The sequence below is a fragment of the Cetorhinus maximus genome, chromosome 22 (genome assembly GCF_964194155.1).
Source record: "Cetorhinus maximus chromosome 22, sCetMax3.hap1.1, whole genome shotgun sequence".
Classification (NCBI taxonomy): Eukaryota; Metazoa; Chordata; class Chondrichthyes; order Lamniformes; family Cetorhinidae; genus Cetorhinus; species Cetorhinus maximus.
Genome location: NC_135900.1, coordinates 42,432,386 through 42,454,953, shown reverse-complemented (window position 1 = coordinate 42,454,953; position 22,568 = coordinate 42,432,386). Strand labels below are relative to the sequence as shown.

Genomic DNA, 22,568 nt, shown 5'->3' with positions numbered 1-22,568 from the left:
GAGATGAGAAGGAATTACTTTTATCAAAGGGTCATGAATCTGTGGAATTCACTACCTCAGAGTACAGTGGATGCCAGGTTGCTGAATAAATTTAAGGAGGAGATAGACAGATTTTTAATTAGTAATTGGTTGAAAGGTTATGAGGAGAGGGTGGGAAATTGGAGTTGAGGCTGAAATGAGATCAGCTATGATCGTATTGAATGGTGGGGAAGGCTCGAGGGGCTGAATTGCCTACTCCTGCTCCTAGTTCTTATGTTCTTATGTTATGTTCTAATCCTAAAGGACAAAGCTGCTACACTGGGTCTGCGGCAGGTGTTGAGGGAACCAACAAGAGGGAAAAACATACTTGACCTCATCCTCACCAACCTGCCTGCTGCAGATGCACCTGTCCATGACACATCAGTAGGAGTAACCGCCGCACAGTCATTGTGGAAGCGAAGTCCCATCTTTATAATGAGGAAACCCTCCATCGTGTTGTGTGGCACTACCACCGTGCTAAATTGAATTGCTTTCAAACAAATCTAGCAACTCAAGGTTGGGCAACCATGAGGCACTGTGGTCCATGAGCAGCAGCAGGATTGTACTCAATCACAATCTGTAACCTTATGCCCAGCATATCCCCCATTCTACCATTACCACCAAGCCAGGGGATCAACCCTGGTTCAATGAAGAGTGCAGGAGGGCGTGCCAGTAGCAGCGCTAGGCACACCTAAAAATGAGATGTCAACCTGGTGAAGCTATAACATAGGATTACTTGTGTGCCAAACAGCATAACAGCAGGTGATAGACAGAGTCAAGCGAATCCACAACCAACAGATCAAGTCTAAGCACTGCAGTCCTGTCACATCCAGTCGTGAATGTTGGTGGACAAACTCACTGGAGATGGAGGCTCCACAAATATCCCCATCCACAATGATGAAGGAGGCCAGCACATCAATGCAAAAGATAAGGCTGAAGCATTTGCAACAACCTTCAGCCAAAGGTTCCAAGTGGATGATCCATCTCGGCCTCCTCCAGAGATCCCTAGCATCACAGATGCCAGTCTTCAGCCAATTCAATTCACTCCACGTGATATCAAGAAATAGCTGAAGGCACTGGATACTGCAAATGACCTTCATTCCATGATAAGGTCAGAAGTGGGGTTGTTTGCTGATTTTTGCACAATGTTCAGCATCATTCACTACTCAGATACTGAAGTAGTCCATGTCTAAATGCATCAAGAGGTGGACGATATACAAGCTTAGGCTGACAAGAGGCAAGTAACATTCGCACCACACAAGTGCCAGGCAATGGCCATCTCCAACAAGAGAGAATCTAACCATCACCCCTTGACATTCAATGGCATTATCATCACTGAATCCCCCACTATCAACATCCTGGGGGTTACCATTGACCAGAAACTGAACTGGACCAGCCACATAAACACTGTGGCTACAAGAGCAGGTGAGAGGCTAGTAATCCAGCGGTGAGTAACTCATCTCCTGACTCCCCAAAGCCTGTCCACCATCTACAAGGCACAAGTCAGGAGTGTGATGGAATACTCTCCACATGCCTGGATGAGTGCAGCTCCAACAGCACTTAAGAAGCTTGACACCATCAAGGGCAAAGCAGCCTACTTGCTGGGAGCCCCATCTACAAACATTCACCCCCTCCACCACCGATGCACAATGGCAGCAGTGTGTACCATCTACAAGATGCACTGCAGGAATTCACCAAGCCTCCTTAGATATCACTATCCAAACTCACGACTACTACCATCTAGAAGGACAAGGGCAGCAGACACACGGGAATGCCACCACCTGCAAGCCACTTACAATTCTGTCTTGGAACTATATCGCCATTCCTTCACTGTCGCTGGGTCAATATCTTGAAACTCCCTCCCTAACAGCACTGTGGGTGTACCTACACGACATGGACTGCAGCGGTTCAAGAAGGCAGCTCATCAACACTTTCTCAAGGGTAATTAGGGGTGGACAATAAATGCTAGCCTAGCCAACAATGCCAACATACCATGAACGAATATAAAAACTTCTTCATTAATCAATGACCAGTTACTTCAATAATGTGGATCTTACTGCATTAATCAAAATCCTATGGCAGTAATGATCAGAATCTTAGTATGTTCATAACGATGTTCCTAATACATTTATAATATAAATTTATTGCATTTATAATATAAAATCCTTTGACTTTAAAATTCAGAATACTATTACTTGCCTTTTCATTAACCTCCCCCATGCTCAAATCCTGTTCCCCATCACCCCCGGTTAAGAGCTAAAGCCCTTCCCTCCCCCTGCTCAACAGCTGAAGCCTCCCCTCCCCCTGCTCAACAACTCTTGTAGCCCCAAATTTTTACTCTGGGGTCACATGAAGCCTGAGTCATTAAAGTGAGCTCACAATGGGAAAATTTTGGGAAGGACTGATGTACAAGGGCTTTGGTTACGTTGTACGTTCCTGGACAAACAGGGATGGATCATGGGAAATGCTGGGAAACTTGAGATAAGGGCACGTTGCTGGGAGAGTGTACAAGAAACTTTAGGTTAGCTTTAACTCTGCTTCCAATACCTATCATGGGGTGCTTGATGCTGACGCCATTGCCTGAGCTAGAAAGCATTTCATTCATCAGTACTACAATTGCTCACTTCGGTAAACACTAAAACATCCCAAGACAACAGAAGCTGAATTGGCCAAAGTATAAACTATGAAGAACTCTTCCTAATCTTAGGAGTTAATTGTGTTTTAATTTACCTCTTTACTTTTATTTCCACATCTTGTTTACTGATAAATCTTGGCCTTCTCCGAAGTTTGCTTACACTTCCAGAAAGTGTGTCTTTTTGAATCATTTCTGAGAAGGAAAACAATATTATTTTAAATGTAGTGAAGTGGAAAACAAAAAAAATCAAGATCTAACTTTGAAACAGAGTCCATAATAATTTGCAAAGTGTTTGTTCCTAGATATTCTGGGCACTTCTACTCTATCTCTACCCCACCATACCTACATTGTATATTTTTGCAGCACCTATGGATGGGGATTCTGTGAGGTGCAGTACTTCTTAAATGGCTGCTGCACTAAGCTAGAACAATTAGTTTTGATGGAAGCTTGTTGAAGATAGCAACTGGAGTAAGGTGCAAGAACTGCTGTTTTACTTTGGGAACCGGAGATCATTCTTGAGGAGACGACAGTAAGATGAGTAAGTGGGTTTCTTTCAGGTTAGGGGGTACTTGTTTAACTGAGTACATTTGGGGTTGGAATGGAAAGAGGCCTACACATAAGACACTGACTTCTCCACAACTGACAGCCTAACACAACTGTACTCGTTGGTTTCACCCATCATGCCCTTCTCACAATCATCTTTAGGAAATATGACAATTGAAGCAAGGAATTCTGTTTCCACCATGGGCAAATACCAAATAAATATCAAATAATCCTCAGGTCATCAAATACTGAAGAGAATTAAAGACCCATTTATCATACTGTGCCTTAATTTGGATTACACTGGAGTGATGACCAAACAAACATATGTTCCTCTTTCTATATTTCCTGAATTCCTTTAGGTGACTTTTCTTATCTATGGATGGCCAGGAGAACAAACATTACCAATTCTTTATTTTCCTTTTAAGATCTGAAAATAAAATCATTGAAAAATCTGTTGATTCTTTTGAGTAAGATATGGATATGACTGAAAATTCAGGCAATGGAAAACAAGCAATCAACCAGCGACATAAGGAAGAGTAGGCAAGATGTTCTGTTTGGAGAGTGGCAGAAACTAGGGGCTAAATTAAAAAACAGGTTCTCAAGGATTATCCATGTAGTTAGGCTTCAGGTCAGCTATCATCCCACTGAATGTCTGAACAGGCCCATGCAGTTGCAAGGCCTATTCCTGTTACTATGTCACTCCACCCCCAATCTTGAGGTGTTATAATTCCCTTCATTGCAAACCCGAATATGCAGAACTCTAAAAGTGTCCCAATTTACTCCTCTACAGACACCGTGAAATTATAATGTACAAATTGTTTCACATAATATTTGAAAAAAAAATACACAAATGACAATGTTACATAACTGACTGTACCTTTAAAGCTTAATGTTTCATTGAATTGTCCAATATTCACCTCAGTGCTGTCATTGGTCAAATAGATATTCTCCAGGTCTGTGGATGTAATATGCACTTGGTCCTGTCAAATATGCCAACTTGATAATTAGACTTTCTGCTCATACAAAGCAAAGCTTACCAGCACACCAATTCATGTTTTTGCCTTTGAAAGGGTAGAGAAGTGAGTAAACTTGGGCAACTCTGGTATCTCAAATTTAAGTTATGAAAGAAGGTGGAGGAAGCCAAGTGTTTTTATTGGATGATGATTTCAAGTATAAGAGGGAATTGACGAGGATGATTTGAGATAATTGTACACAGTGGTAAAGGATTTAAATATCCGTGGATGCAAGTTAAACCATAAGATGATAAGAATAAGAAAGGAAGCCAGACAGAACCCTTTTTACACATATGGCAGTAGGCAGTAACTCAAGTTAGTAGGAGCAGCCATGGAAGCAGATAGTGTAAATAGGTTCAAGAAGCAATCAGACACATCTCTGGTGAAAGTACAAATGGAAGAATTTAATGCAAAGCTTAGAATTGAGATCTATGAAGAAGGCTTCTGCGTGTTGGCCTACTGACCTTTACTTATTTTTGAAAATCCTGATGTTCTCAACATCTTAAAAGGCTGAGCTCTGTCAGCGCAGGCTTCTGCTTATGTCCTGCCAGGTAATATATTTCAGAGCAAAGACAGACACAGAACTGCCCCTTGGGAAGTAATTATTCATAGGTGATTTGACCTCAGACATAAGGGGCCGGGTTTTCATCTTGGAGGTAGGAATCAGGCGTCAGGAGATTTCCCGACATCGTGTCCCACTGTCTTGTTTTTTGTTTTTTTTAAAGATGCACACAGGCAGTCAACATTGTAGCTGAGCTAACTTTATTGATAACACATTTTCCTAACAGGAACACATATCTGCAATGTCTGAACTCTATCAAGACAGGCTCCAACATGTGCTATCTGACCTTCAACCCCAGGTCAGGTGACCCCGTATATAGTATAGAGTACCGTATAGTATCTATTACTGGAGTCCACAACCACAATGAGCTATTATCATGATATTTTCTTTTATAAAAAAAAATCTTTTATACAACTCAAGTACACAAAGTCTCTTGTCTATTCTTTCTCACTCTGTTTTGATCAGTCTGTTTTGTCCTTTACTCATCTCAGTATCTCTACAGTTTTTTTCACAATTCTTCCACTGGATGTTCTGAATGGTGATGGAGGTGATTTTGAAGGCCAAGGGGCCTTCTCCAGCTCTGTGTCACTATCACCCTTTGGATAGTTTTCAGGACTCTCAGGCTGAGTCTGGTTCACTGGTGTATTCTGGTTTTTGATCTTCAGCTACTCTTTCTGGTTCAGAGCAGGGTTGCATTTCATTTGTTTTCTGTAAGAATTTACGGTTTCTCCTGTATAGCTGTCCATTTGGAGTCTACACTATGTAAGACCTTTGTTCTCCGGTGATTCCTGTGACAATAGCAGGATTCCAGATCCCTTCATGCTGAATCCTCACTGTCTCTCCCATGTTCAGGTCAGGCAGAGGTTGGGCGCCTCTATCAAAGTACTGTCTCTGATTCTGCTGTCCCAGTTTGAGCAGGTCCTGCACGCTGTAGCTCACTGGCTGTGGAAATAACAGTTGGGGTGCAGTTGGAAGCTTAGTTCTTAGTCTTCTCCCCAGCAGGAGCTGTGCTGGAGATGATCCAATGTTCTCTAATGGAGTATTCCTGAAATCCAGCAGAACCAGGTAGGGGTCTCTTCCATCCGCCTTTGCCTTCTTCAACTAGTGTTTTAAAGTCTGCATGACACATTCCACCATTCCGTTGGATTGTGGATATTTGGGGCTTGACATAGTGTGGCAAAACTCCCAGCCCTGTAAAAATTTGTGAAACTCAGTGCCTGAGAATTGTGGACCATTATCTGAGATGAGCACTTCAGGTATGCCATGGTGAGCAAAAATTGCTTTTAAATGATTTATTACAGTGATGCTCTTACTATCATTTCTCAGCAGCACAGACTCAAAAAACTTTGAGTAATAATCAATTGTTGGTAGGTACTCACTGTTGTCAAATGTGAACAAGTTCACTCCAATTTTCTGCCAGGACCTCTCTGGAACAATGTGTGGTTGAAGTGGTTCTTTTTGTTGCGATTTACTGTCCTTTTGGCACACTACACACGCATTCCCCATTTCCCTGATTTGTGTTCCATTCCAAGTCGATACATTACATCTCGAGCTCTTCTCCTACATGTTTCTGTGCCGAGGTGTCTTTCATGTATGCGCTGCAGTATTTCTTTCCTCAGTGTTGCAGGAGTTATGATCTTTTCTCCCTTGAAAAGTATTCCTTCTGCTACATGAAGTCCTCATGAAGGTTCCAGTTCTCTTGTACAGCAGAAGGGGCTCCGCTCCGATGTGTGGGCCAGCCAGTTTGCACAATCTGCTGCAGTTTTCTCAGGGTGGCGTCGTTCTTAGTCACATCCCTGATCTCATCCAGTTTGGTTACAGCCACAGGTAAGTTCTTTGTCAGCATGTTTCTTTATCCTCTTCCTCCTGATGGGTAGATATGCACATGACAGAATGTCTGTGATGTACATTTCCTTGCCCGGTTTGTATTTAACTCTGACCTGGTACTTCTGAAGACACATTAGTAATCTTTGGATTCTTGGTGGTGCACAGTTCAGAGGCTTTTTAAGTTTAGCTTCTAAAGGTTTTTGATCAGACTCTACCTTCATGTCTTTGCCAGAGACAAACTGATGGAAGTGTTCTAGGCTAAACACAATTGCTAGCATTTCTTTCTCTACTTGGGCATACTGCTGCTGTGTTTCAGTCATTGCCTTTTAAGCATATGCCACTGATGCTTCATTTTGCAAGAGGACAGCTCCCAGGCCAGTCTTTGAAGCATCCATTGAGATCTTGGCCGGCTGACTGACATTGTAATACTTTAACACTGGTGTATGGGTCAGTGTTCTCTTTAGACTGGTCAAAGTTTCCTGGTGACTTCATTCCCAGTGCCATTCCGCATCATTTTGTCGAAGTTCCCTAAGAGGTGCTGTCAGGTCTGACATGTTCTGGATGATTTTCCCAAGAGGAGAGAAACTTGCCTGAGGAAGCAGCGTCACACCAGACTACCTCACCAGGCACCAGTGCAGATACTTACACCTTGGTGGGTCCATGCAAAATTTTAGTGCTGGGGCACTGGGTGAGGAGCACAGCACAAGTGTGCAGGAGGAGATGTCAGAGATAGAGGCATCCATGGGCTGTCCCCCTCAGAAGAAGGAAGGCAGTCAATGAGATGCTCCACTGGACAGTGAGGTGGGGCCTCGGGAGTCAAACTTTGGGACCTAGTATTTGGACCTGCAGCAGATGAGAGACTATCTTGCAGAAACTTGAGGCACTGAGAGCTCATGCTTTGCAAATGGAAGATTCCATGGTGTACAGCAGCACATCCATGTCTCAGGGATTCCAGCACATGAGCTCCACTCATGAGAGAGTGGCTAACCTCATGGAGAGCAACATGCAGCAGCATCCAGAGTGGAGGCAGGAGCAGTGTGATGCCTTCCACAGGTGCATAGCTCTCTCTGTAGCCTGGGCCAGTCACAATGCTGAAGTCCACAGAGTAATTGAAGAGCTGCAGAATCTGAACAGGACAGTTTTGCAGGTGGCTCAGCAGAGGCTGGAGGGCATACACCCCAGCCGTGGACCTCTTCAAACTATTGGGAGAGCATTGCAACGGCTGAGGATGTTCCTGAGGAGGATGAGGATTTCATGCAGATTGAAGGAAGGTCATCTATGAAGGAATGTGCATGTTTGCAGGACACTGCACTGCCTTGAACACTGAGTGGGTCACTGTGGTATGTTATATATGCATATAGACAAGAAATTTTCTCACACAGTGCTATAGTAAAGTAACTGGTTTATGAATCGATTTCATGCTTGCTACATATCTATATCACAGATTATTTACAATATAAACATTTCCTGCGCTGGTAAAAATGGGCGCTCGAAGTGATTTGGTCCTGCCATGCAATGGGAAAATCCAGCCCAAGAAGCACAATACTGAAATTTGTTGATTGCAACAAAGTAGATATTTGCAAAAAAAAAGTGAAAAGAACTGTAAAGGACTTCAGGAGGGTATACACAGGATAGTGCAATGCTCACAGAGTGGCAGCCGCAATTTAACGAAAAGAAGTGAGGTCATGCATTATGGAAGGTAAAGCAGGGAATGGGAGCATGCATATAATTAAAAGATGCTGAAGGATGTGGAAGGTTCCCTATAGTGAGTATCACAAACAGACAACAGAGGTTCTGGGTGGTCAGCAGAGAGAGAAAAAGCCAGATGCGGGTGGTGGCGGAGACGGTCTCTAGTCGAAGAATCTTGCAGCCATCTAAGGGTTCTGGGAGATTCGTCCTGGCTTGGCCGGGGAGAATGAGAAACATCAGGATAAGCTTTACTGCTGATGGTGGATTTAAGAAACTCTCGGGAAATAAGGAAAGTGCTGGTTGATGGCCACTTGAAGTTACTACTCAGAGAACAGGGATAGAGGAACCCATTGGAAATTGGGAGTAACTGTGGACTGTTTGCCAAAAGGACTGCAATTCCGTCAGGAGTGAAGTGGGTGATAAAGTATGCAAGGGGAGTGTCACTTCCATAGTTAAAGTATAGTTGCCTACAAAAATAAAATAGGGTTATTTAGTCATTTGTTAACGTAAAAGTTTTTAAACATGAATTCTTGTCAGGTCATTCTTTCAGCAAATAACTGGAAGAACCATCTTTTTAAAAAAAATTATGGAAATCGTAACAAAGGAAACATAAGATATCCATCCTTTTGCACTTCATTATTGAAAACAAACTTAAAAAGGCTTCAAATTGCATCAGACATCACCTTAAAGATAAAAAGGCTTTTATTTATATAGTGCTTTTCATGATCACAGGATGTCTCAAAATGCTTTACAGCCAATGAAGTACTTTTTGAAATGTAGTCGCTGTTGTAATGTAGGAAATGTGGCAGCTAAGTTGCACACAGCAAGCTCCCACAAACAGCAATATGATTATGATCAGATAATCTGTTTTTGTGATGTTAATTGAAGAATAAATATTGGCCAGGACACCAGAAAGAACTGTATTGCTCTTAAAAACATTTTAAGGCAGTATTTATTCACTCTCTCGTCAGTTTTCTTCCCTCGTTGCCGGAAGATGTTTATCTTGATGCACTGCCAGTATCCTGACTGGGCAACAAGTTGAAAATCTGCCCCAAGTTTAAAACTTTCACTGATTAAAGCTGATGACTCATTACACAGAATTCCCGGGTTTGTTCTTTGTTGACCAAGATCCAAGGAAGGAAAAGGAATGTGAAACTTACTTGATTTTCATACTGAGTCCATTTTCCAAACATATCCTTCAAGTACCAGAGCCATTCAGTAGTCAGAATGTAGTGTGGGTGTTTTGTAACCGAGGATGCAGTAGAGAGACGCCTCACCTGGTGAGACTCACACATCATTGTCTCAAAGTTAATGGGAGTAGGTCCTGAGCTGTTAAAACAATTTGGAAAAGAGAACTTGAAGAGAGACACATTCAAATCATTAATTGGCAGTCATAGACAAATACAGATGCACTATTTGAACACAGAAATGACGGGCACAGGTTTAAAACTAATTATGCAATTAGACTGGAAATTAGAATGTATTTTTCCTGACAGAGTATGGCAAAAGTGCTTGATGTTGTGTAGCCAGGAATCTATGACAGGAATGCTCGGCACAGGGACGGACACAGATAGAGATTATAAAATTTTCCATGTTTATATTTTCTTGTGTTCCTGATGTAAGGGAAATTATATTTGTGGATGACAGCAGGCCTGAGATTAAATTGTAGAAATGGCTAAGTTACCTAAAGGATTCTTAGATTACTTTTTAGAGTTCTGGGAGCATTTATTTAGAACTTTCAGGTTCAATTTGTGGGGTGGGGTCAATAATAGATCAATTGTACATGAGTTAGGAAGGAATTGGGCTGACCAGTCTTTTGTCTCTATATACTTTACATTCTTAACATCATTTTATGAATTAAAATTAAACCAAAACCAACATTTCAGAATGTATCAGAATACTTTGTAACAATAATTCCTTTCCAGAAGACAATTTCTTGCCATGAATGCCTTTTTGTACATCAAAGGCCTACATCAATACTGGCTCACTTAGTGACATTGGCTAAGTCTTTGTAGAATGTAGGTTGAATGGGTTGAAATTGATTTCTAAAAACGCAGAATTTCTCTCATCCTACAGTTACTGTACCAGAATAACGGAAGTTAAACCAAAGATCTTACATCAGTATATAACAATTCTTTAATAGTCAATGAGGAAATCTCTCAAACTGAAGTGTGCATAGTCTCTGCAGTCTTTCACATTATCATTAATATGTCACACTTCTGGTCTGGTTCCCTTTTAACACTTTGAGAAGTGTTTAAAGTATCTTGAACACCTTGGTTAGACTAAACTTGGAGTACCATGAACAATTCAGATCTCCATATTATAAAAATGATATAGAGACACAGGAGACCTCCTATGGCCAGAGCGGGGATAGAGGACTTCATGGCGGCCTTCCACTGCATCCAGCAGGTGTCCCAGAGAGGCGTCACTAAATTTGGGGGCTGCCGTCTTTTTTGCTTTCGGGGCCATCTTTCACCTGGAGCAGTCCTGGTCTGGAGACATGAAGTAGGCTGCGCTCTGGTGCGCTTTAAATATGGCGCCCGGAGCGAGGAAGCACTGAGGTCAAAGCATGGTGGGCAAATCCAAGTCTGCCCACCAGTCATCTGGAGTATTTTGCGTGAATTCATTATTAATGAGGACCACTACCACACTTTATGCAGATCTTGGACGATTCTGCCTATTGTCTTGCAATAAATATCAACTGGGAGCATATTGTCAAAGAATCGCATTTCCCATTCAGGGCAAATAGCTTTCATGAGATAGTCTCAATTGAAAGGATGAAATCCACATTTAACCTTTGTAATATGACCTATTGGAGGCATGTTGGGACTGGTTGTCTTGAAGGTCTATGGGAAAAGTTTCATTAGATTGAGGAGTGCATAGGATCAGGAGTAGATTATTCAGTCCTCAACCTTGTTCAATTAATTTTCAATACAGCTTAGATAGGATTTGGAATTACCTTAAAATTAAGAGGGTTGGACTTGAAATTAAAGTGATTCTTAAGGCACTGGAGCGCATGAAAATCTAAAACTCAGTGATTGACTGTGCTCTGTAATTTCAATAATTCTGTTTTTAAGTCCACCAATAGTGGAATATGATTTATTTTTATTACAAAAATTCATTACATCTTAAAGATACCTGGTGATATTGTTTGGGTCACAGAATTCCATTTCAATCTCTTCCATGTTTGGTAAATCCTGCCATGTTTCCTTGCATATCTGCCACCTGTAGGGAAGACTGAAGTGAACCCGAGTGCACTTGTCTGTAAGAATATAAAATATGAATGTGGTTATTCGTTTTTAGATGAGGCTGATTCTGGAAAATCCCTATATCTCAAAGTCAAATTTTTAAATGTTCAGATCATACACTGTCATGCTGAAAGCAAATTTTACAGTATTAAAGTAAGAAAGGTATTCAAACATCATAGATCGCTGAGGCAAGGCTCACACATATATGGTGGCATAAACAAAAGGCCAGGAGACGCGACCAGTTCACTGTACCAAAGGTCTTTGGGTATACAGCCGTCATCCATCCAACGAATGTGGTCAACACAAATGTCATTGGCTTAGCAATGAGGGTATGCTGATGGAATTAGCATGCTCAGGACCTCTGAGTTGGTGACTTTGGCCTGCTAAGAGATGTCAAGGATACATCTGAGACAGCAAAGGTGGAAATTGTACAGCCTTTTCTCCTGCCTTGCATACGTCATCCAGGTTTCACCACTGTAGAGGAGTGCTCTAAGGATGCAGGCTTGGTAGACTCGCAGTTTGGTGTTCTCAGTCAGCTTGCTGTTTCACACTCTCTTATTCAGCTTGGACAGAATAGCCAACTCTGTTACAAGGGCAGCTGCAAGTGAGATTTGAGGATGACCAACATTGATACTGACAACTGGAGACAGTCGTTGATGTCCGTGGCCTCTGGAGACTGACCGTTTGCAAAGGAAAAGCTCAGGTGGCTGAAAAGACGGCCCAGAGAAAACAGAGGCCAGAAAATGGTGCACCTTCTCAGCCCAGTGTTTTCCTCAGCAGCAAATGAGGCAGAGTGGGGCGATGCTTAATACAGAATTGACCACGGTGGCACAAATCTTTGTCTTATGAGAGGAAAGACTGGCACCTAAAAAAAAAAACCTTGAAACCATAAAATGAATAATTGCATGCTACAACGTGGGGATTGTTAGGATTTCTCCAGAGAGATAATTAAGATGGGCTGAATGGCTTTCCTTACTTGTAATTATCCTGTGATCTTGAGATTAGTGTGTGAAAACAAAACTGGTTAACAAAGGGAGATGAGAATTAGTCTAAAGGGTAAGCATTCAAATAGGTTCCAGATTTCTATATACCTGCTGTCAGTTTGTGTTACTTCAAAACACAATGAACTGAATAATATTGTTACAGGCAGGGCGAGAGGGAACTACGAAACCCCTGATCCCTTCTCTATTCTCTATAATCAGTATTTTTTTTGAAAAGGAAGATGAGGGTGTTTCTTAACCCCTGAATGTGTGGACAATTTAAATGATCAGCAGCAAACATTTTGTGGATTTAAATGAAGAAGATTATTTATTCGCATGGTCACCCCGAAAAATCTAATGTTATTTCACTCACTCATCCAGTCTCTCTCTATCTCACACACACACACACGCACAAACAGACTCAAGGAAAGTACAGTGAAAGAGAATAGTGCACATTAAAAGTTATAAACAAAAGAATAGTTTGTAATTCAAGAATAGTTTGCAATAACTCCTCTTGGAAAACACACATTGTAGGCCTGATAATGAAGATGTTTCCACTCCTAAAGATGATCTAGGTGATATTCCAGAGATTTGGGGTGCAGTCATTTGACCAATGGTGGAGAGATTAAAATTCAGCCGCTCAAAAGGCTAGCATTAGAGGAGCACAGATATCTTGGGGTATGGTAGGGCTAAAGGAGATTATAAAAATGAGGAGGGGTCAGGCCATGGAGGGTTTTGAAAACAAGGATGAGAACTTTAAAATCATGGCATGGTTTAACCAGGACCCATTGTAGGCCAGCGAGCACAAGGGTGATGGGTGAATCTCATGGGCAAGAGTGGATTAGAATAGTCAAGTCTGGAGATAACAAAGGCATGGTAATGTTTTATTTCCTTTTCAAAGAACAAGTATATTTCTGGGTTGATTGAAATCTACATTAACTGTAAGTCAGATGTTAGATTTGAAATGCACAGGTTTGACATTAGCTTATGCTGGAGTGAGTTTGCAACTGCACCATATTTAGTTCATCTCACTCCACAAGGCAACTTAACACCCAAACTCAATTGACAATTAAATATTGTGTGTACCACACATACCAAGTGGAGGTCCGTTGACTCAGTTGGCTACAGTGTGGTGCAGAAGGATGCCATCAGCCTTGGTTCAATTCCCATATTAACAGGTAGTTTATGGAGGCTTGCCTTGTCCCAGGCCTGATGTGGAGTGGTGCCCTTCAAGTTATATAACTAGTTTGTTTAATAGTGAGAGATACCTATGGTCCTTTGTAAACTGCAGCTAATTACCACACATACCAAGGTCAACATTTGAGTGACATCCATTGGGCACTGATACTTTTCTGACATTTCCTCCATCAATGGAGGCATCAGCGTTCAATTTGTTTTATCTCAAGTGTATTGTTTCAGGGTTTATTCAGGTTACCGAAATGTTCGACAACTCATTTTATATCATACACTGAGGCTGTCAGATCAGTAGAAACTCATTCATATTGAAGGATAAGTTCCACAGAGACAACACAATTGACAAACAACTGCATTTCCATGTGACTTTGAACATTTTTCAGTTTACAATGTTATTTTTGATTGATCTTTCCTAATGGGTAGAATAGGTAAATAGGGGGAATAAAATGCATCACTGCCCTCTATGACTGGGTCAGGAGAGATGCACTGGAATTCCAGAGGCAACATTTCTACTTGACACCATCTATCTGCTCCCCTTGTCCTTCTAGATGGTAGTGTTCATGGGTTTGGAAGGTGCAGTCTAAGGAGCCTTGGTGAATTGCTGCAGTGCATCTTGTAGATGGTACACGCTGCTGCTACTGTGCGTGAGTGGTGGAGAGAGTGAATGTTTGTTGATATGGTGCCAGTCAACTGGGCTGCTTTGCCCTGGATGGTGTCAAGCTTCTTGATTGTTGTGGGAGCTGCACTCATCCAGGCAAGTGAAAAGTATTCCATCACACTCCTGACTTGTGCCTTGTAGGTGGTGGACAGACTTTGGGGAGTCAGGAGGTGAGTTACTCATCGCAGGGTTCCTAGCCTCTGACCTGCACTTGTAGCCACAGTATTAATATGGCTAGTCCCGTTCAGTTTCTGGTCAATGGTAACCCCCAGGATATTAATAGTGGGGGATTCAGCGATGGTAATGCCACTGAATGTCAAGGGGCGATGGTGAGATTGGAGATGGTCATTGCCTGGCACTTGTGTGGTACGAATGTTAGTTGCCACTTGTCAGCCAAGATATTGTGCAGGTCTTACTGCATTTGGACATGGGCTGCTTCAGTATCTGAGGAGTAGTGAATGGTGCTGAACATTGTGCAATCATCAGCGAACATCCCCACTTCTGACCTTATGATGTAAGGAAGGTCATTGATGAAGCAGCTGAAGATGCTTGGGCCTAGGACACTGTCCTGAGGAACTCCTGCAGTGATGTCCTGGAGCTGAGATGACTGACCTCCAACAACCACAAACATCTTCCTTTGTGCTGGGTATGACTCCAACCAGCGGGGAGCTTTCCCCCCGATTCCCATTGACTCCAGTTTTGCTAGGGCTCCTTGATGCCACATTCGGTCAAATGCGGCCTTGATGTCAAGGGCAGTCACTCTCACCTCACCTCTGGAATTCAGCCCATGTTTGAACCAAGGCTGTTATGAGGTCACGAACTGAGTGACCCTGGTGGAACCCAAACTGGGTGTCAGTGAACAGGTTATTGCTAAGCAAGTGCTGCTTGATTACACTGTTGATTACCCCTTCCATTACTTTACTGATGATCGAGAGTAGATTGATGGAGCGGTAATTGGCTGGGTTGGATTTGTCCTGCTTTTTGTGTACAGGACATATATGGGCAATTTTCCACATAGCCGGGTAGCCAGTGTTGTAGCTGTACTGGAACAGCTTGGATAGGGGTGCGGCAAGTTCAGGAGCACAAATCTTCAGTACTATTGCCGGAATATTGTCAAGGCCAACAGCCTTTGCAGTATCCAGTGCCTTCAGTTGTTTCTTGATATCACGTGGAGTGAATCGAATTGGCTGAAGACTGACATCTGTGATGCTGGGGACCTCCGGTGGTGGCCAAGATGGATCATCCACTCGGCACTTCTGGCTGAAGACTGTAGCAAATGCTTCAGCCTTATCTTTTGCACTGCTGTGCTGTGCTCCCCAATCATTGATGGTAGGGATATTTGTGGAGCCTCCTCCTACAGTGAGTTGTTTCATTGTCTGCCTCCTTTCACGACTGGATGTGGCAGGACTGCAGAGCTTAGATCAGATCTGTTGGTTGAGGAATTGCTTAGCTTTGTCTATCACTTGCTGCTTATGCTGTTTAGCACGCAAGTAGTCCTGTGTTTTAGCTTCACCAGGTTGACATCTCATTTTAAGGTATGCCTAGTGCTGCTCCTGGTATGCCCTCCTGCACTCTTCATTGAATCAGGGTTGATCCCCTGGCTTGGTGGTAATGGTAGAGTGGGGTCTATGCCGGGCCATGAGGTTACAGATTGCGTTCGAGTACAATTCTGCTGCTGCTGATGGCCCACAGCGCCTCATGGATGCCCAGTCTTGAGTTGCTAGATCTGTTTGAAATCTATCCCATTTAGCACAGTGGTGGTGCCACACAGGATGGAGGGTATCCTCAATGTGAAGGCGGGACTTCGTCTCCACAACAACTGTGCGGTGGTCACTCCTACCGATGCTGTCTTGGAGAGATGCATCTGCGGCAGGCAGGTTGGTGAGGATGAGGTCAAGTATGTTTTTCCCTCTTGTTGGTTCCCTCACCACCTGTTGCAGACCCAGTCTAGCAGCTATGTCATTTAGGACTCAGCCAGCTCGGTCAGTAGTGGTGCTACTGAGCCACTGTTGGTGATGGGCATTGAAGTCCCCCAGCCAGAATACATTCCACGCCTTTGCCACCCTCGGTGCTTCCTCCACTGAGGGGAGGCAATAGCGTAGCGGTATTGTCGCTGGACTAGAAATCCAGAGAGTCAGGGTAACGCTCTGGGGGCCTGGGTTCGAATGCAGATGGTGGAATGTGAATTCAATAAAAATCTGGAATTAAGAGTCTAATGACAACCATTGTCGGTAGTTGCAAAACCCATCTGGACTAATGTCCTTTAGGGAAGGAAATCTGCTGTCCTTATCCAGTATGGCCTACATGTGACTCCAGATCCACAGCAATGTGGTTGACTCTTAAATTTCCCCTGAACTAGGGCAACTAGAGATGGGTAATAAATGCAGGCCTGACCAGCGACACCCACATCCCATGAATGAATGAATTTAAAAAAAGTGGTGTTCAACATGGAGGAGCACTGATTCATTAGCTGAGGGAGAGTGGTACTTGGTAATTAGCAGGAGGTTTCTTTCCCCAACATTGACCTGATGCCATGAGACTTCATGGTGTCCAGAGTTGATGTTGAGGAGTCACAGCGCAACTCCCTCCCAACAGTATACCACTGTGCCACCATCTCTGCTGGGTCTGTCTTGCTGCTGGGACTGGACATACCCAGGGATGATGATGGTGGGACATTATCTGTAAGATATTCCGGGAGGATGAGTCTGTCAGGCTGTTGCTTGACTAGCCTGTGAGGCAGCTCTCCCAATTTTGGCGCTAGCCCCCAGATGTTAATAAGGAGGAATTTGAAGGGTTGACAGGGCTGAGTTTGCCATTGTTGTTTCTGGTGCCTAGGTCGATGCCAAGTAGTCTGTCTGGTTTCATTCCTTTTTTGAGACTTTGTAATGGTTATGATACAACTGAGTGACTTGCTAGGCCATTTAAGAGTCAACCACATTGCTGTGTGACTGGAGTCATGTGTATTCCAGGCCATGTAAAGATGGCAGATTTCCTTCGCTAAAGGACATCAGTGAACCAGATGGGGTTTTGCAACAATCGACTATGGTTTCATGGTCATCATTTGGCTTTCAAATTCCATCATCAGCCGTGGCGGGATTCAAACCTGGGTTCCCCAGGGCATTACCCGGGTCTCTGGATTACTAATCCAGCGACAATACCACTACGCCATCATATCCCCCCCCCCACCCTCAATAAAATATAAAGTAAATGCAGCATGAGTGCAGTGCAAATTAAGCGGGTAAAAACAAATACCATGACTGTAATTAGAACAGTGCAAGGGGGAAAAAATCACCAGTAAAACTGCCTCACAAAAAGTCATCATCTGTGGCAAAACTTGAGTAATTTTATAGATACCTTTGAAGCTGCAGTGTTTTCTGATGAAATAGAGACAGATCTCCTCAGTGGCGGCATTTCTCCGAGCACTTGTGAAAGGAGACTCAGAAGCAGCATTCATTCCTGCAAAAACACAGCAAAGTATTATAACTCCAGGTAACCGTTTTGATGAACAACTATTCACTGAACCGATTTGAAGCTGTGCAGGCAGAGGGCCTGACGAACCACAGGCTACTTTAGTTGTAGATGATGAAATGATAGTTTGATGTGTTTCAAAATAAATGAGTCACATATTAAGCAGGGTCCTAGCTTGAATACCTAGCCTGTGCTGAATTAACTAATCAAAACTCCGGCCAATAATTGTTAATTAGGTGAGGTGGCAAAAAGCAAGGAGTTTGCAGGTAGGGAAGGGAGGGAAACAAATGGCAAATAAACAATTATTTTAAAGAAAGCCATAAAAAATTTCCCAAACATTTTCTCATGGATGCAGAAGCAAAGGATACTAGGAGCTATAATGAACAATAATGAATAATTCTCCGTCACTTCTAGAACCTAGGCTTGAATCCAGTCTAGGCTAATGGGATGAATGCTTCCTCTGTCTGATATCTTTGAGGATCTTCTGTAATAATATAGTTTCAATCCCGCCCTTTTGGGTCAGGCTGGAAGGACTAAATCACCCCTACTCCTCTTTCTATGCTCCAATGAACCATGGAACAAAACTTCCATAATTTGGTATTAACTGAGACAATCTCTCTTAAGACAGACCTAGTGCACCGGTGTCCTAGGGGTTCTTTACTGATGTAGCGACCAAGGCACAGTGCTGCTACAAAATAATTGCCCAGTGTCTGATTGAAACCTAGCATCAACAACAAGCTGCAGAGACAAAGGGATGAGGTTCGAATTTGGAACCTTCCTGGTCTCTAGAGCTCTCTGTTGCATGTCCAGTGTATTAAATTAGCTGGAAGATTTCCTGCATCAATGTTTATAATGCATTAAGTGACCAAGTACTTTATAGCTGGTCACTCAACATAAATCCTGAATCACTGGCTGAGGGATGAGAATTGTATAAAATTATTTACTCACTAGATTCGGTGGGACATTAGCACAGTGAAAAGGAGTTGGCTGCATTTGATGGTTTGTGTTTGAATAGTCTGTTTATGCAAATTTGGCATCTAGATTCACTTATACTAAAACACAAAGTTAAATTTGCCGATCTGCCTGTCACATGAACTCATCTTTCATTTTCTTTTCCTCAGTCTTTCGTAGCTCTCTCTCTTATTCTCTCTTTCTGAATGATCAATTCTCTCATACCACTGAGTTACTGATCTTGATGCACTATAAAGCAGCAGCATGTTGAGGTCAGGGGGTGAATTTTCAATCCAGGGTCAGGAACCTGGCCACCGGATCATTTCCAAGTCCCAACCCAGCATTTAAAATACAAATAAGGGAATTAGCCTAAGACTAAATTGGGCACCTAATCAGTGGCACCCAGCACAGCCTGGAGGTGGGTCATGGACCAACTGGGCCCTGCCGTTCAGGTAGGAGATGGGTGCACAGGGAGAAGATTGGACTGGTGCTGGCAGGGGCAGATGGCCATGAGGAGCCTCACAATTTTCCAATGTCTCTCTGGAGATGCTTAAGGAAGCCGTTGCTGAGAGGTGGGAAATTCTGACCCCAGCCTTCAGCAGAAGAAGCCACCCACCTCATCCACAAAATACCAAAAGGACATGGTTGGAGGTAGCAGCCAAGGTCAGCAGCCATGGTGGCATGAGAAAGACAAGGGTCCAGTGCTGCGAAAGGTTCAATGACCTGATAAAATCTGAAAAGGTGAGTGGCAAGTGGGACTCTAGTGACAGGTCTCTAACCTAGTATATAGCAGCATGTACATAAGCTAAGCAGACTAAATGTCCATAGTGCTCCTAAACAAGTGTCCAGTTGCAACACTGAGATGTCAGACACTCTCAGTATGGGGCAAAACTGAGAAGCAGATATCAATGAGAAGTGCAGAAAATCATGTCAATGTTATGCTGGAAGAGGTGAGGGAGGACAGGCTACTCATAGATCATTCTTTTCCCATCCTACAGGAAAAGGGAGCTCACAACACCCGTGAGATGGTGGTGTAGTGCCTGACCTTCACCAACTCACTCCCGTGGAGGAGCCGGAGCTGGACACCGTCTGGGTGCCACAGCAGCAGGTCATTAGAAATGGTGAGATGGGAAACCATGCAGAACAAGATCATCTCCTGCCCAGTGCGCCCTGTGGCTCTTCGACTGCTTTTATCTATATGGTTTGTTGTGCTGATGCACCTGCTTCATTGTCTGTCTCATCAACACATTCCTCTTCTTGTGTCGCCTTCAGGCAGCACAGAACAAAATGGAATAGTGCAGACATTGGCGGCCTCCTTGGCAGGGGGAGACTCCACAGAGCCTGCACCATTAGATCAGACCTCAGCACCATGTACCAGCGCAGACTCATTCAGCTCAAGTGGGGCCAGAATCTAAATTAGAGCAGGGAGCACAGGCTGAGCAAGAGGAGATTAAGGCAGAGTCAGCATCTGAGGCAGGTAAGTTCCCGAATGTCGGAGACCCCTGAGGCATTGGAGAGCCATGGGGAGTTCGTGCAGGGCATGTGCACCATCGTGGCTCAGGGATTTGAATGCATGAGTGTCTCCACTGAGAGAGTGGCCATCCTCTTGGAGAGCCATATCAGCACCAGGGTGCAGGAGCAGAGCACTGACGTGCACAGAAAGGTTGAGACTGTCTGTAGCATGGAACACTCAGTGTTGCTGATGGCACAGAGATGCACAGAGTGGGTGCCAGGTGCAGCCCAGACAGTGGCCTCATCAGCATTTAATGGCACTATGAATGGGCTGAGGCAATAGAACATGTTAATGAGGAGGCCATCCCTCAGAAGACACCGGTGTCATCCCTCACCTCCTCAACTACTCCGACCCAGAAACCATCCATGCCACAAGGCCCTGTGACAGGGGCTGCCCTTGCAATGGCACAGCACAGCAGCCAGAGGAGAAACCCTCATAGACACCTCCATGACGAGGGCGGAGGCAATGGGCATGTCAGCCAGATGCAGATACAAAGGAGCAGGCTGCCTCCACCTCATCCTCAGCCACAGGGGTAGAACCTCATAGGAATGTGCATGAAGCACAAGGCACATATTGCACTTGATGGATCACCTGGGTGACATTTTCTCTGTATGTTCTTTCACTCGATTTATCTCATTTTAATAATAATGTTTGATTATATCGATCTGACATCTGTGTGCTCACAGCTTGTGGTGAGGACTAAAAAGAAAGCTAAAGGGAGAAGAGTCGGGGGGCAGAGGAGGGAAGGGGGAGGTGGGTGACCTGGGCTTGGTTGGGGTGCATGATCTGTGATATGGGGGGATGCTGGTGTTGGAGACTTCATTCTCCATGTCTGCGGGTGGCAATGGGATTATCCATACTTGTGTGCTGGCTGGATAACTTGTCTCTGTGGTGCCAGTTGAGATTGAGAGTCAACTGCCAGAGAGCTGGGAGCCAAGCAGGTGAAGCATTGCCAAATCAGCATGGCCCTTGCGGCAATGCCAGCCTGCTGATCACCACAAGGCCTGAGACTGCCAATGCCTGGGCACCAGGCTCCTCTGGAGCACCCCATTCATCCTCCTCTTTCTCCTCCCTGAAATCGAGCCCCGGGTATTTTCTCAATATAGTTCAGGAGAATTAGAAAGAGAGTAACTTAAAGCTGCTGTTATGTGTTTGCTTAACAGCCAATTGAGATTGGCAGAACTTAGTGAGCAGGGCACATATATCCATACAGCTGCAATAATTTATCCCAGGGAAAGCCAGGAAGAGAGTGTCTTATACATGGGAACATTAGTGTAGCTAGATGGAAGAAAGACCAAGATCCATGTAGTTCACTTCTACCACCCTGGTAGTTGCATGATAAAATGATAATGGAGTTTTTGACAAATCATAACAATCAATCTTTATCGATTAGTCTGGAACAGATCCAGACATGAGGTGACAAAAACCTTAGCAATGGAACCATTGGGAACCATCGATCCTACCCTTCAAACAATGTACTTTACATGTTGAATTTTCTGATCAAGTATTTTTTACCTATTTTGCAGGATTATCTAGTGTCCACTTATTCTACATTTACCAGGCTGTTTAACTACAGATAACATCACTTTCTAGCTCAATCCAACGCTCCACACTTTCACATTCAGCAGCAGGGAAACCGAGGCCAATTGTAGCATCTCTACTGGCACCCTGTCTGAAATCAGTTAACTCAGCATTGACTAAGGACTAAACCTGGCACCATCGAGGCTTGGAGTAATGTTAGGAATGTAAATAGGGTCAACATAAATGGGAAAGATTAGAAATAAATTGGGATCATATTCTCACCATCTGTGCTGAGTGCTTGTTTAATGTGGTTCCTGTTCTGATATATCAGCAGCAGATTGTGCATCACATTTTCATCCAAACTAAATTTCTTGAGAAGGGTACGGATGTGCTTGTCATGGAAACTGTGGGAACGTCGACATTCAGCCCCAAATTTACAGTTTCCTGAAATGAAGTATGAGCAAATATGGAGCTTATTGCAAGTGTGTTTGTGCATACAGCTTCCAAATCGAGGGTCCCCACTTCCCCTGTTGTAATGAGGGCAGACCTAGAAAAGGAGAGGTTTCAAATTCAATGTTAGAAGTAAACTTAAGCAGAGGAAAATAGCACATGTCTTTTGAGGACATTTTTGTACTCCTCAATTGAAGGAAATTACTGCAGTGAAATTAAAATGCTTTATATGCAGATTCCATATACCATCCAACAACAATCAAATAGCATGAGTTAGATGCAAGGTAAATTTCAGGGA

General features: G+C 43.5%; 1 protein-coding gene across 1 annotated transcript in view; it reads right to left on the bottom strand.

The window, feature by feature from the left end:
- Nucleotides 1–22,568, bottom strand: part of LOC144696639 (protein mono-ADP-ribosyltransferase PARP12-like) — an 83,293-nt gene that overhangs the window by 25,134 nt on the left and 35,591 nt on the right. Inside the window, exons 3-8 of the mRNA XM_078568180.1 lie at nucleotides 22,103–22,367; nucleotides 17,722–17,823; nucleotides 11,426–11,549; nucleotides 9,448–9,616; nucleotides 4,074–4,176; nucleotides 2,749–2,845 (exon numbers count right to left, since the gene is read on the bottom strand). Of these exons, the coding sequence (XP_078424306.1) occupies nucleotides 2,749–2,845; nucleotides 4,074–4,176; nucleotides 9,448–9,616; nucleotides 11,426–11,549; nucleotides 17,722–17,823; nucleotides 22,103–22,367 (860 nt within the window). The remainder of the gene's footprint in view (nucleotides 1–2,748; nucleotides 2,846–4,073; nucleotides 4,177–9,447; nucleotides 9,617–11,425; nucleotides 11,550–17,721; nucleotides 17,824–22,102; nucleotides 22,368–22,568) is intronic.